This window comes from Equus quagga, chromosome 17, assembly GCF_021613505.1.
Source record: "Equus quagga isolate Etosha38 chromosome 17, UCLA_HA_Equagga_1.0, whole genome shotgun sequence".
Classification (NCBI taxonomy): Eukaryota; Metazoa; Chordata; class Mammalia; order Perissodactyla; family Equidae; genus Equus; species Equus quagga.
In genome coordinates, this window is record NC_060283.1 from 18,015,558 (window position 1) to 18,030,755 (window position 15,198).

General features: G+C 32.8%; 1 protein-coding gene across 1 annotated transcript; it reads right to left on the reverse strand.

Annotated features, from left to right (window-relative positions):
- Nucleotides 1-261: 261 nt before the first annotated feature.
- LOC124229556 (olfactory receptor 5T2-like) lies at nucleotides 262-1,212 on the reverse strand. The gene has a single exon (XM_046644825.1). The coding sequence runs from the start codon at nucleotides 1,210-1,212 to the stop codon at nucleotides 262-264; it is 951 nt and encodes a 316-aa protein (XP_046500781.1).
- Between the last annotated feature and the right edge of the window lie 13,986 nt (nucleotides 1,213-15,198).

Below are 15,198 nucleotides of genomic sequence, written 5' to 3' on the forward strand. Positions count from 1 at the left end.
TACACATGTGGATATATACATATTTGTACATATGTATGTATGTGTGTGTATATCTGAGAATGACTTAGGTAAGAAGCAAAGAGATGACACAGTTTTTCTGTATGTGATGAAACCACACAGCTGGAGGTATGACTATAATCTTTATCTAAAAATGTCTAAGAAGAATAGAAAGACACTAATAAACTAAGGCAAAACATTTTTAGCGTAAATTCTTGTTACGGAGGAAAAGAACATCACTCTTAATTTTTTTCAATTTAATGGTTAGTGTGAAAAATATATTTTATTGATACACCCAATTTCACCAAACACTCTTTTCATTGCCTCTTTTACATCTTTTTTCCTTAAACTATAAATGACGGGATTCAGCATGGGAATCACAATCGTGTAAAATATTGACACTATCATGTCTTGGTCCAAAGAGTAGCTGGAACTCGGTCTCACATACTTGGAGAAGATTGTTCCGTAATAAATTGACCCTCCAGTTAGGTGAGAGCCACATGTGGAAAGGACTTTTTGTCTCCCTTCAGCAGAATGCATCCTCAGAATGGCCAACAGAATGAAACCATAGGAGACCAGGACAATCAGGATAGTAATTATCTCAATAATGCCTGTAAAGTAGGAAACTAAAAGCTGGTTTGTGTGAGTGTCAGAACAAGAAATAGCAAGGACAGGAGGAATGTCACAAAAGACATGTCTAATTTCATTAGATGCACAGAAGCTTAGAGTAAATGCAGTCCCTGTTTGCACTGAAGCAGTCAAAATGCCACCAACATAGGAAACAACGATGAGTGGCACATAGAGCCTCGGTGACATCTTAACTGAATACAACAGAGGGTTATAGATTGCTGCATAGCGATCATATGCCATTGCAGCCAAGAGAAAGCATTCTGTGGTCCCAAATGTAACTATGAGAAACATCTGTTCTGCACATCCAAAAAATGAAATGACTTTATTCTCCGATAGAAAATTGACCAACCTTTTGGGAGTAACAACTGAGGAATAGCAGGCATCCAAGAACGACAACACACTGAGAAAATAGTACATGGGGTTGTGGAGCCGAGAATCCCCAACAACCAATACAACCAGTCCCAAATTTCCCATCAGAGTAAATAGGTAAATTGCCAGAAACAGGGAGAACAAGATGATTCGCAGTTCAAGCTTGTCTGTGAAGCCCTTCAGTACAAATATAGTAACTTCAGTGACATTCTTCATGTTGACACCTCATGGAACAAACGTGTAAAATTATACTTCATATTGCTATGATAATACTTAGCAATACTCTGTCTCAGGGAAAGTAACCTAGGTCCTCATATTTATTTCTTGGCAATGCATAATTTCCCAGCAGCATTTCAGGACACAGTAACAGATGATGGCTCAGACCTTGATGCCACTATCTACAGAATCAAGTTGAAGATTTGAGTTTTACTCACCAGCTCATGTGATTTTTAAAACCATCAAGTCAAATGGTTAATTTAACACTGAATTTTATTAGCTGTTTTGCTATTAAAAACCATTGAAACACAAAGTGAACAGCTAAAACATTTCCTTATATAATCATGACATTAATGTCTAGATCAAAACAATAGAATAATGATTGAAAGTCAAATTGTATCAAAATTAGTTTTAAAAATAACTTAAAAATAGAATACTGTATTAGATTTGTTTGACAGTCTAAAAGCCTAGTGAATTGTAATATTTTATGAGTTAATCTCTCTCAAATTTTTCCAACTCCATTACATTATCCTGAAAAGAGCTAATTAAGACTTTTTTAAGAAGATGGACTCTGATTGAATTTAAAATTATAGGACAACTTATGTTTCATTTAATTTGTTTTTCAAATACTTAGTATTTTGTCTGATTTGGGTAAATATTTGGTCATTGGTATCGTTTTTGGAATCTTAATTCTTGATAATCTATGTTTTTCTGCTTTCTCAAAACTCCATGGTAAAAATGAAGGAATTATAGGAAAAAATAACAAACATGATTTTTCTTTCAGAATATTACACTTGATTATATATTGTTGATTTTGGACTCAGTGAAATAACAGCTAAGTAGCTATTATCTAAAAGCAACAGATAAATATTAGTAATCAAAAATACAACAATTAAAAAACAATATTTACATCTAGAAATAAAACAGCATTAAGAGTAAATAAATAGGAGCAAAATTAAAGTTAGAAGGCACAGAAGAAATCATTTCTGCATTGTCCCTCTGATAATCAAATTAGTAGTCAAAGTGTTACCTGAACCTGAATTCAAATTTCCATTTTTAGTCCAAAGCATAGCACAAGCTGGAGAATAGATTTTCTTCAAGTTATTCACTATATCTATATTTTATTTTTATATATGCCCCCTTTGAAAATTTGAGTATGTCTTGAGGGCACATATCTGCTGGAAACAATTTTAAATAGTACATTACCTAAATTCAATACATTGACGTGGATCCCACCAGTAAGAGAAAGAGTCATTTGGATTAGAAATAGTGATGGAAGGAGAAGAAAGCACAATCAACAATCTTCTGGGAAAGATGAAGTCAGGATTCCTTAGAAGAATTGTCAATATCAGGAGAAACTTTTTTCATAGAAGTATTGGAAAGATTAAAAGCAGAGAAAATAAAAAATACTCATATGTGACATCATAAAAGGCAGAATTTAGGTTGAGTCTTACATATTGGATATAAAAGATACGTCAAAACAAATTAGGACACTCAAACCACTTATTCTTATTAACTGAATATTTTTGAGAGACTATAATATTCTAAGATGCTTCTAAATATATCTTTTCATTAGAAAAATTCTTAACGAATTGACGGGAAACCCCACACTACATTTTTCTTATTTTAAAAAAGCCATGGGGACGGATGGCATGAATATCAACCAATGGGAGGTTCAGACAAGAGTTTATGTAGATAACGTAAAAATAGAAATAAAAGAAAAAAAGCAAACCTTACTGAATATACTGAAATCAGTCTCTGTTTTAATGCAATTAGGAGTCAGAAGAAAAAATTCAATCCCAATACAATTCTTGCCATCAGTTCATTGATAACCTAGTACAAGGAAAATTACATAGGATTGATTGTGCTCTTTACTCAGCTTGCTAATTAAAAGCCACCTGTGAGATTATATTTTCCCTCCAAAATTTACTCCTCTTTCTAATAGCAATAAATTTAAATGACAAAGCAGACACAATAACACAACGCCAGGCAGACTAATTAAATATGTGAAACAATGAATTTTTAAAGCAATTTCCTTTAAATTTGTCAATTTGAGATATAGATTTAAGATGCTCATAAAATTTCACTTCTGTCATCACATGTATTTATTTTTATAAATTAGCAAATATTGGGCCACAACGCTAACATTATGACTGAATCATTGAAAAACATAGTTGATCAGAGCCTTGAACTAGATATTTCATTCTTTAGCTCATGTAATAAATATTTTGTGATTATTTATATGTACATTCTTCTACCAGATCAAAACAAATCAATTAAACTATGATTATGATTTTTCCTCTATGCACTCTTTAAGTGCCTGCATTAGATAATGAAGGAATTTTGCGAATTGTATGATCTGTTAATGAAAAAACAAAACAAAAAAACCACACACAGATCACCACAAACCCATTTGCCACACTGCAGTGGGGTTAATTTTGCATTGGATAAACAAGATAATGAAAAATTACAAGGTTGAACACTTCTATTAAATTTCTCTTAAAACCATCATTTCTGTTATATGGGCATGAATAAATCAATATTAATACATATTGAAACGACTCAGAATTACAACAGAAAATGACTATGATTCTTGAAGAATTTAATAATATGGAATTATCTTTTATAATTAATGTAAAGCCACTTCCAAAATTATAACCTCAATAGAAGGCAGGACACTCCAAAATATTTTGGGTTCAATACTGAAACACTAGGTTTGCAAAAGATGAGCAAAATAACAACCACTTATGGAGCTGTAGGAACAGACTTTTGCACACATTATTTTACTTCACCTTTATAGCAACTCTCACAGCTAATAAATACCAAAGCCAAGATTCCATCCTAGATCTCTCTTATGGTGCATGCACTTTTCACCGTTTTTACTGATACTTATTATAGCAAGACATCATTCTGCAACTTAATTCCCCAATCACTCCTCCACTGAAATAAAACAAAACACAATCTTTCACGTATTTGGATATTTTTTAAGCCATTAAGACTAGAGAAACATTACGAAATAAGCAGTAATCTGAAGTGGCTTCTACATCACATAGCTAGCAAAATAAACTTCAAAGAATTACTATTTTTCTCATTGCTTCAAAATATAAGCCCCCAGGTATTTGAATTGGTCAAATATTTTCTTGCCCTCTATTCATAAATATCCTGATCTAATTACTTTGATCTAGTCTGTCTTCTCCTATCAGGAAAAAGAAAACATACACTCTATTTGGTGCATTCTCATTACTTCTATAAACATAAATTCTCTGTTTTCTATTTTCTTTGTTTTAATTCAGAAATTATTTTTTTCAGTTCTTAGACTCTGCATAAATTGGATTGTGATGAATACATTCTATTCACCTATGCAACAGGCAAGAACTAAAGGGGTGAATGCTGAAGATTTCATAACCCATTCGACCTTGATATTTATGTCCCACCTCCTAAAATATTCTGCAAATGGTCTGAAATTTTCTCTTACCTGTGGAACAGCAAAGCCAGGTTTAAATACACTATGAGTATGATTAGTTTAATTTGTTTATATCCATGTACTCAAGTGTTGATAAAACCCAAAGGAGATGCCTCAAGAGGCCTAACCCCCAATTATCTTCTGGTTATAAGTAGCAACATGGTGATTTACTCAATAATTGAAAAGGAAATGGTTCTGGAATAATGTAATGCATTTTGATATTTATAAAATGAATTGAAAAAATCAATCAAGTTATTTGGTCTCTGGTGTAAAACAATGCCTTTAGAAAAAATATATGTTTTGACACTACATAAGAAATCTTAAGAGATGTGATGTACTTTTGTATTATAGCTCTGACACGGGCTTAGCACTAACTTCTCTGAAAATCAATGTCTTCATCCTGGCAATATCAGCTATTTTATATTGCAACGTCAGTAAATATGGTAAACTATAATAATGTAAAATCACAATATATGTCTTGCAGAATCTAGCGGATGGATTTATAGTCATTCAAATTCATTACACTTTTACTCTGTTCAAATTATGCAGTGTGTAGTTTAAATGAACAAAGCATACATTTGGACCTTATCAGAAATTCTTTTTCAAGGTAATGAGAAAAGTAAAAAGAATGTCGTAGAAATGTGGAGAAGATATCAAAAATTTAAAGCTCTGTAGGACATTACAAGTCATGCAATTATATAAATTCTGAATACAATTGAGAATTTACTCAGATTAAATAAAACATATCTGTCAATCAATTGATTGACATACACACACACTTAAACACACACACACATACATGCCTCGGACTGAAATAGAGAAATTTAACATTGGTAGAAAAGGTAAGCCCAGTAGAATTTTTATTTTTCTTCAATTTTCCAGATACTCCTCAGCCCTACCAAGACTCAATCCAATGTCACAAGTGACTAAAATGGTGCTACAGACCGCTGAAAATCTCAGAACTACGCAGCACATGCTCCCTTTGAAAAGTAGGGGGTCACCTAGAGGAGGAAAGTGCTGATAAGTATGTCAAATGTGTAGGGCAGATACAGTAGGAAGGAAAATTTCAACAGGAGGGTGTCTTCGGGAAGATGTGGGACTCAGAAAGTACTCTTTTAGCAACATATAATGTCTCAAGTGCAGAGTACTCCTTTGGAAAGTAAGATCTGTTTGGACCCAAGAAACAGTAGGTAGAAAGTTCTCTTGAAACAAGCTTTGCTCTGAGAGTTTAAGTAGCTAGATAATCATATTTTAAGGACATCTTAAAAACATGAGAGTGATTCACTCAGCATAAAACTGGAAAAGAGACCTTGATGTATCTTTAGCTTCAGAGGTACCTTCTTCTGATAGTCAAAATGTCCATCACATTTACACATTTAAGGAACAAAAAGATTGCTATTGAACTCCACATAATAGTATTTAAATTACCAAAAACACTCAAAATAATGTTCCAAATATTACTGAAATCAGAGCTTAAAATAAGACCATAAAGCAATCAAAGGAATATCATAGTAAACATATTTTAAAATAATAGAAAGCAAACATTATTTAAATGACTAAATCTTCAAAACTCAAATATGTGAGAAAAGAAATGACTAGACATAAGGAGGATGTGAAAAGATGATTCTGAGAACTCAAAATAATAAACCACAAAGTAAAAAATAAATAAATATTCAGAAATTGAGTTATTTATTAAAATACAAGAGAGAGTAGTCACTATAGTTAGTATACTTAAGGAAAGAGAAAGAAGATAGATACAGAAAAACCTGATTTCAAGTAAAGAAAGAAAATTGAGATTTGATAGAAACTGACATCCCTAAGGTACTAAATTATAATTTTCAAAATGATAAAAACTTAACTTGTACAAACATAAAATTAACACAGCAATAACTTATAACTATCTCATTAATGAGTCTATCAGTAAAATGACAGACCTCTATAAAGAACATTGAAGTAACAGGAGTTTATACAGTGTGTTAGATAACTTGCAACAAGATAAAATTTTGAATCCTTTTCAATTTTACTGAAGAAACTATACATATAGAAAAGTACATATTTCATAAGTGTACATCTTTATGAATTTTCAACTGAACAGAACACTGTAAACAAGACCAAGACTCAAAAGTAGAACCTGGGCAAGACCCAGACCTCCCTTATTCAGTCGTTTCATTCCTATGAATCTCCATTTTAAAGATTACCCTATTTGGAAGCAAAGATTAATTTAGGTAATAGATTTTTATAGACAGGGTTATTAAATTTTAGTATAGATAGAGAAAATCTACCGTTTATAGGTACCAGTTATATGAATTTTAATAGACATGTACAATTGTGTAACCATAATCATAGTATAGAGCATTTCTATCATCCTAAGAAACTCCCCTCTTACCACTTAGTACTCTATCACCTCTCCTGACCCAGTTCTGGCAACAACAGATGTGTCAGATGTGTTCTCCATTGCTACAATTTTTCCTTGTCCAGAATGTGATATAGGTGGAATCACATTGCAGGTAATCTTTTCAGTTTGTCTTCTTCCAATTAGTAGGATGTATTTCAGATGCATCCTTCTACTTGAAAATATCAACATTTGTTCCTATTAATTGCTGAATAGCATTCCATCCTTAAAGATGTACCACAGTTAGTTTATCCACTTAAGAGTTGGAAGACGTATGGATTATTTCCAGTTTTGGAAATAGTGAATAGAGCTGTTACAAATACTGTCATACTGGTCTTTGTGTAGGCATATGCTTTCTTTTATCTGGGTCAATAACAGAGAGTGAGATTGCTGTGTCAGCTGCACCATTTTGCATTCCTATCAGCAATGGATGAGAGCTCCAGTTGCTCTGCATTTTTGTCACCACTTTGTATTGTCATATATTATTATATTTTTAATATTCTAGTCATTCTGATAGGTGTATGGGATTATATTGTGGTTTGAAATTTTGTTTTCCTAATTGCAAATTGTGTTGAACATTTTTATGTTATTAGTTGCAATCTGTTTATCTTCTCTGTTGAAGTGTCTGCTCAAGTTTCTTTCCATTTTGTATCCTGTATCATTCCTTTTGTTTTCATATTGTTGAGTTTTTGCAGCTCTTTTTATATTCTGGATGCATGTTCTTTGTTGAAAAACTGTTTAGCAAATATTTTGTACATGTCTCTGCTTTGTTCATTCCCTCAACAGTGTCTTTCACAAAGGATATTTTAAATGTGATGAATTAAAATTTATTTTGTTTTGCTTCAATGGTTCATGTATTTTTTGTTTTCTACAAAAATTTGTGACTAACCCATGGTAACATAAATATCTTATTTTTTTCCTCTAGAAATCTTAGAGGATTAGGTTTTATATTAAGGCCTAAACATTCATTTTGAGACAACTTTTATCTATGATGTAAAGAATGAGTCAGTGTCGCTTTTTTGTGAAATGAGGCTACTCAACATATTGATCTTCGTTAAAAAAAAAAAAAAGACTATCCATCCTCCATGGATTTTCCTTAGCAACTTTCTCAAAATTCAATTGACTATCTTGTGTGAATCTATTGCTGAAAACTCTAATCTACTTCATTGATCTGGATGTGTATCTTTTCACCAGTGCCACACTCTTTTGGTTATTTCAGCTTTGTGGTAAATCTTGAAATCAAGTTATATGAGTCTTACTTTATTCTTTTTAAAAATTGCTTTAACTATCTTAGATCCTTTGCCTTTTTTGTAAATTGTATAATTGCCTCATTGATTTCTGCAAAAAAAACACACAATTCTAATTAGTTTTGCATTAAATATATAGATAATTTGAGATTGCATTTAGTTTATAAATCCTTTGTTCACAATTGTGCTGCCTATCAATATTATCTTTCTTTCTTTCCTTCCTTCTTTTCTGCTGTCTTACTTTCTTTTAGAATTCATATTCCGTGACCAATGTTTTCTATGCACTAATTTAGAATTTTTGGGTGTAGAGCTTAAGCATCTACATATTTTTCACAATTTTTTGAACAATTTTTTAAGTACATAGTCTAGTACTAGTCTATATGTTAGTATATAGGGTCCCCAAGACAGAACAAGAACCTATACAACTCAAACTTGGATCTTTATCTCTGCCAGATCTGTAATAGTCTACTATTCCATTATATACGGTATTACAGTTATCATTATATTGTCCCATCTCTGCTGGAATGCTTCCAATCTATGTATTGGATCTTACCTCCTCCATTAAACTAAATACTCAATGAACTTAAATGTATCTCTCAGACCAGCCAGAAGTGCAGAGCATTAAAAGTTAAATAACTATAGTAATCTTTATTAAATGATTGTGAATTCTGTCATAGCTTATGCTTTCATGTTGTTTCATTATGTACATTTTTATAGAATTTTGAGAGAAGTAAACAGGTTATGTTCCTGGGAAGAGGAAATGGATTTCAAAGAATTTAACTCATCAAGCCAATGGCACATAGCTATTTAGTATCACAGCTAGGTCTATGTCTTGTATCGTTAGACTGTTTTTCCAGTCTGATCCATATTCTTTTCCCACTGAAGAATCATTTTAGAGCAGAAGCCAAAAATGCCTCTGAATTAGTTAATTTGCAGGTTGCTTTGTAGATTACATAAGGTAATGTACACCAAATTTCTAACCTCTATTAGCCACTTGACAACGTCATGGCTGTTTTCTTAGCTTTCCTTCTTCTTAAGCTACGTGCCTGTAGTAGTGTTCTCAGCAATGTCTGATACTTTATGCTTTCCGAAAGTACGAGTTGAGGAATTGATTTGATTTTACTTTTCCAGAACAAAAACTAAATATAGTTGTTAAATTTTTAACAAAACACATGCTATTATTTTCCCCCAAAGTCACAATGCATTGACAGACATATATTTTTAAAGTGCTTAATACCATAGAATATTGGGATTCACTGGGTCTAATCTCATGAGAAAGATTTTCTAATATATTTTGTCTCATATAACAAACATATGTATAACTAAAAGAAGGAATACTTAGCTTCTGGGTTGGTGCCCATTGATTACTCCGTGTTTTGATGAAAACTTGATTTTAAAACTCTATTCGAAAATCATATTTTATATGTATGCATCCATCACATATAATTAATGCAATTTAACTGTATAAGAAGTATTTTAATGCATCTCAAAAATAAGCACTCTGCAATCACACCTTGTTCATGTAGTTGAACAAGATATGCCTAAAGACTTCCTCAACCTTAGTTATTCTTTGGTTTAGAAGGATAAAGTGACTTTTCTAAGGTTACATTGTCGCTAGGGGCTATATCAGAGATTTTAATATAGGATATTAGAATCCAAATACAATATTCTTAATCTTCCACAATTGTATTATCTTAAAGACATCAGTAAAATAAAAGTTAGAATAGTAATGTCACTGAAATTTCTCCAGTGTATAATAGTCAACGTGTATTTTGTAATAGATTCCTTTATTTATTTATTGTATTGCAGTGACATTGGATTATAACATTCTATAGCTTTCAGATGTACATCCTGATATATTTCGAATTCTGTGTAGATTACATCATGTTCACCACCCCAAAATGAATTATAGTCTATCACCACACGTGAGCCTATTCACCTATTTTGCCATCCCCCATAACCCCTTCCCCTGTGATAACAATCCAATCTCTGTTGCTATTTGCTGTGTTGGTTTGTTTTTATCTTCTACTTATGAAGGAGATGATATGGTACTTGATTTTCTCTTTCTGACTTATTTCACTTACCATAATGTCCTGAAGGTCTAGCCATGTTGTCACAAATGGCCAGATTTCATAATTTCTTATGGGTGAATAGTATTACATTATGTATATATACCACATCTTCTTTATCCATTCGTCCCTTGATGGGAATCTAGGTTGCTTCTAAGTCTTGGCTGTTGTGAATAATGCTACAATGAACATAGGTGGGCATGTGTCTTTATGCCTTTGTGTTTTCAAGTTCTTTGGATAAGTACCCAGCAGTGGGATAGCTGGATCATATGGTAGATCTATTCTTAATTTTCTGAGGATACTCCCCACTGCTTTCCTTGGTGGCTGCACCAGTTTGAACTCCCACCACCTGTGTACAAGGGTTCCCACCTCTCCACATCCTCTCCAATGCTTGTTGTTTCATGTCTTGTTAATTATAGCCATTCTGATTGGAGTGGGGTGATATCTCGTTGTAGTTTTGACTTGCAGTTCCCTGATAGTTAATGATGTTGAACATGTTTGCATGTACGTGTTGGCCATCCATATATCTTCTTTGGAGAAATGTCTGTTCAGATCTTTTGCCCATTTTTTAATTGGGTTGTGGGTTTTTTTGTTGTTGAGATGTATGAGTTCTTTGTATAATTTAGATATTAACCCCTCATCTGATGTATGGTTTGCAAATATCATCTCTCAATTGTTAGGTTGTCTTTTCATTTTGTTAATAATTTCCTTTGCTGTGAAGAAAACTTTTAGTTTGATGTAGTCCCATTTGTTCATTTTTTTTTTCTTTTGTTTCCTTTGCCTGGTTAGACATGGGACTTGAAAATATGCTGCTAAGAAGAATGTCAAAGAGCGTACTGCCTCTGTTTTCTTCTAGAAGTCTCATGTTTTTGTGTCTTACATTCAAGTCTTTAATCCATTTTGAGTTGATTTTTGTGCATGTGTAAGGTAATGGTCTGCTTTCATTCTTTTGCATGTGGCTGTCCAGTTTTACCAACACCATTTATTGAAGAGACACTCCTTTCTCCGTTGTATGCTCTTGGCTCCCTTGCTGAATATCAGCTGTCCATAAACATGTGGGTTTACTTCTGGGCTCTCAATTTTGTTCCATTGATCTGTGTGTCTGTTTTTGTGCCAGTACCATGCTGTTTTGGTTACTATGGCTTTGTAGTATGTTTTGAAATCAGGGAGTGTGATACCTCCAGCTTTGTTCTTTTTACTCAGGAATGCTTGGCTATTCGGGGTCTTTTGTTGTTCCATATAAATTTTAGGATTCTTTGTTGCATGTCTGTGAAAAATGTTGTTGGAACTTTGAGAGGGATTGCGTTGAATCTATAGATAGCTTTAGGAAATATGGACATTTTAGCGATGTTAATTCTTCCAATCCAAGAGCACAGACGATCTTTCGATTTATTTCTGTCTTCTTTGATTTTTTTCAACAATGTTTTATCGTTTTTGGTGTGGAGATCTTGAAAGATCTCCATCTCTTTGGTTAAGTTTATTTATAGGTATTTCATTCTTTTGTTGCAAGTGTAAATGGGATTGTATTCTTTATTTCTCTTTCTGTAACTTCGCTGTTAGTGTACAGAAACACAACCGATTTTTATATGTTGATTTTGTATCCTGCAAATGACTGTATTCATTTATAATTTCTAAAAGTTTTTTGGTGGATTCTTTAGCGTTTTCTATATATAAAATCATGTCATCTGCAAAGAGTGACAGTTTCACTTATTCTTTTCCAATATGGATCCCTTTTATTTCTTTTTCATGCCTGATTTCTCTGGCTAGGACTTCCAATACTATGTTAAATAAGAGTGGTGACAGTGGGCATCCTTGTATGGTTCCTGTTCTTAGAGGGATAGCTTTCAGTTTCTCTCCATTGAAATGATGTTTGCTGTGGGTTTGTCATGTATGGTCTTTATTATGTTGAGGTATTTTACTTCTATACCCATTTTATTTAGAGTTTATATCATAAATGGATGCTCTATCTTGTGAAATGCTTTCTCTGCATCTATTGAGATGATCATATGATTTTTATTTTTCATTTTGTTAATGTGGTGTATCATGTTGATAGATTTGCTGATGTTGAACCATGACTGCATGCCTGGAATGAAACCAACTTGATCATGATAATGATGTTTTTAATGTATTATTGTATTTGATTTGCTAGTATTTTGTTGATTTTCTTTGCATTGATGTTCATCAGTGATATTAGCCTGTAATTTTCTTTTGTTGCATTGTCCTTGTCTGGTTTTGTTATAAGATAATTTTGGCTTCATGGAATGAGCTAGGAAACCTCCTTTCCTCCTCAATTTTTTGGAAGAGTTTGAGAAGGTTGGCTGTTTCCTTTGAATGTTTGGTAGAATTCACCAGGGAAGCCATCTGGTCCTGGACTTTTATTTTTGGGAGGTTTTTGATCTCTGTTTCAATCTCCATTCTGGTGATTGGTCTATTCAAATTTTCTACTTCTTCTTCGTCCAGTTTTGGAAGGTCGTATGTTTCTAAGAATTTATCAATTTCTTCTAGGTTATCTAATTTGTTGGAGTATAGCTTTTCATAGTATTTTCTTTTTATTTCTGAGATGTTTGTTGTAATTTCTCCTCTTTCATTTCAGCTTATATTTATTTAAGCCTTCCTCTCTCTTTTTTTCCTGGTAAGTCTAGCTAAGGGTTTATTTATTTATTTTTTTTATCTTTTCAAAGAACCAACTCTGGTTTCATTAATTTTTTCTATTTTTTTGTCTCTATTTCATTTATTTCTGCTTTGATTTTTATTATTTCCTTACTTCTGCTGATTTTGGGCTTTGTTTATAATTCTTTTTCCAGTACTTTTAGATGTACTGTTAGATTGTTTATTTAGGATTTTTCATCTTTGTTGAGGTAGGCTTGAATTGCTATAAACTTCCCTCTTAGAACCGCTTTTGCTATATCCCATAGATTTTGGCATGTTGTATATTCATTTTCATTGTTCTCCAGGAATTTTTTTATTTCTCCTTTGACTTATTCATTGACTTAGTCATTTTTCAGTGGCATTTTGTTTAATCTCCATATTTTTCTGGCTTTTCTAGTTTCCCTCCAGTGGAGTTGATTTCTAGTTTCATACCTTTGTAGTCAGAAAAGATGGATGGTATTATTTTGATGTTTTTAAATTATTGAGACATTTTGTCACCTAATATGTGATCAATCCTGCAGAATATTCCATGTGAATTTGAAAGGAATGTGTATTCTCTTGTTTTTGGATAGAATGTTCCATCTGTATCCACCAAGTCCATCTTTTCAAATGTGACCTCCATGGCCAGTGTTTCCTTATTGATCTTCTATTTAGATGATCTACCTATTGGTGTAAGTGGAGTGTTAAAGTCGCCCATTATTATTATATTACTGTCTCTTTCTCATTTTATGTCTGTTAATAATTGCTTTATATATCTAGGTGCTCCTATGTTGGGTGCATAGATATTTACAAGTGTTATATTTTCTTGTTGGAATATTCCCTTTATCATTATGTAGTGCCCTTTTTTGTCTCTTGTTACAGCTTTTGTTTTAAAGCCTATTTTGTCTGATATAAGTATCGCTACCCCCAGCCTTCTTTTCTTGACCATTTGCATGGAATATCTTTTTCCATCCTTTCACTTTCAGTTTGTGAGTGTCTTTAGGTCTGAAGTGTGTCTCTTGTAAGCAGCATACGCATGGGTCTTGTGTTTTTATCCAATTAGCCACCCCATGGCTTTTGATTGGGGCATTTAGTCTATTGACATTTAAAGTAGCTATTGATAAATATGCATTTATTGTCATTTTGTTACTTTTTTCTGTGTGTTTTATTAGTTCTTCTCTGTTGCTTTCTTTTTCTCTTGCTCTCTTCTCTTATGGTTTCATGGCTTTCTTTAGTAATATGTTTGCTTTCTTTCGTCTTACATATTTGCTTACTTATCATAGGTTTCTGATTTATGATGACCATGAGGATCCTAGCTAAAATTCTACATATACAGTAGTCTAGATTACGTTGATAGACTCTTTAGCTTTACCTTTTTCTAAATGCTCTACATATTCACTCTCCTCCTCTCACATTTCATGTTTTTAAAATCTTCTCTAATCTCTTGTTTTGTATGTGTGTATCCATTACCCTCTTATCATTGAAATAGATAATTTTATTACTTTTGTCTTTTAACCTTCTTATTATCCTCATGGGTAGTTGATCTGCTACCTTTACTGTATTTTTACCTGCATCAATGGTTTTATTGCCTGGTTTTATTTGGGGAGGGGAGGTTGATAATTTTTTATCCCTGTTTGTGATTATCTCTTTCCTACTTAAATAAGTTCCTTTAGCATTTCTTGTAGAACTGATTTCTTGATGATAAACTCCATTAATTTTTGCTTGTCTGGGAAACTCTTTATCTTTCCTTCCATTCTGAATTACAACCTTGATGGCTAGAGTATTCTTCTCTGCAGCTTTCTCCTTTAGCACTTTAAATATGTCGTTGCATTCCTTCTCACCTATAGGTTTTCTGCTGAGAAGTCTACTGATAGGCTTATGGACTTTCCCTTGTGTGTCACTTGTTGTCTTTCTCTTGCTGCTTTTAGGATTCTCTCTTTATCTTTAATTTTGGACATTTTAATTATATTGTGCCTTGGTGTGTGTCTCTTTAGGCTCATCTTGTTTGTGGTTCTCTGTCCTTCCTGGACTTGGATGTCTGTTTCCTTCCTTAGGTTAGGAAAATTTTCAGCTATTATTTCTTGAAATAGATTTTTGGCCCCTTTATCTCTCTCTTCTCTTTCTGTGACAATTATCATATGAATGTTAGTGTGCTTGACATTGTCGCAGAGTTTCCTTAGACTGTTC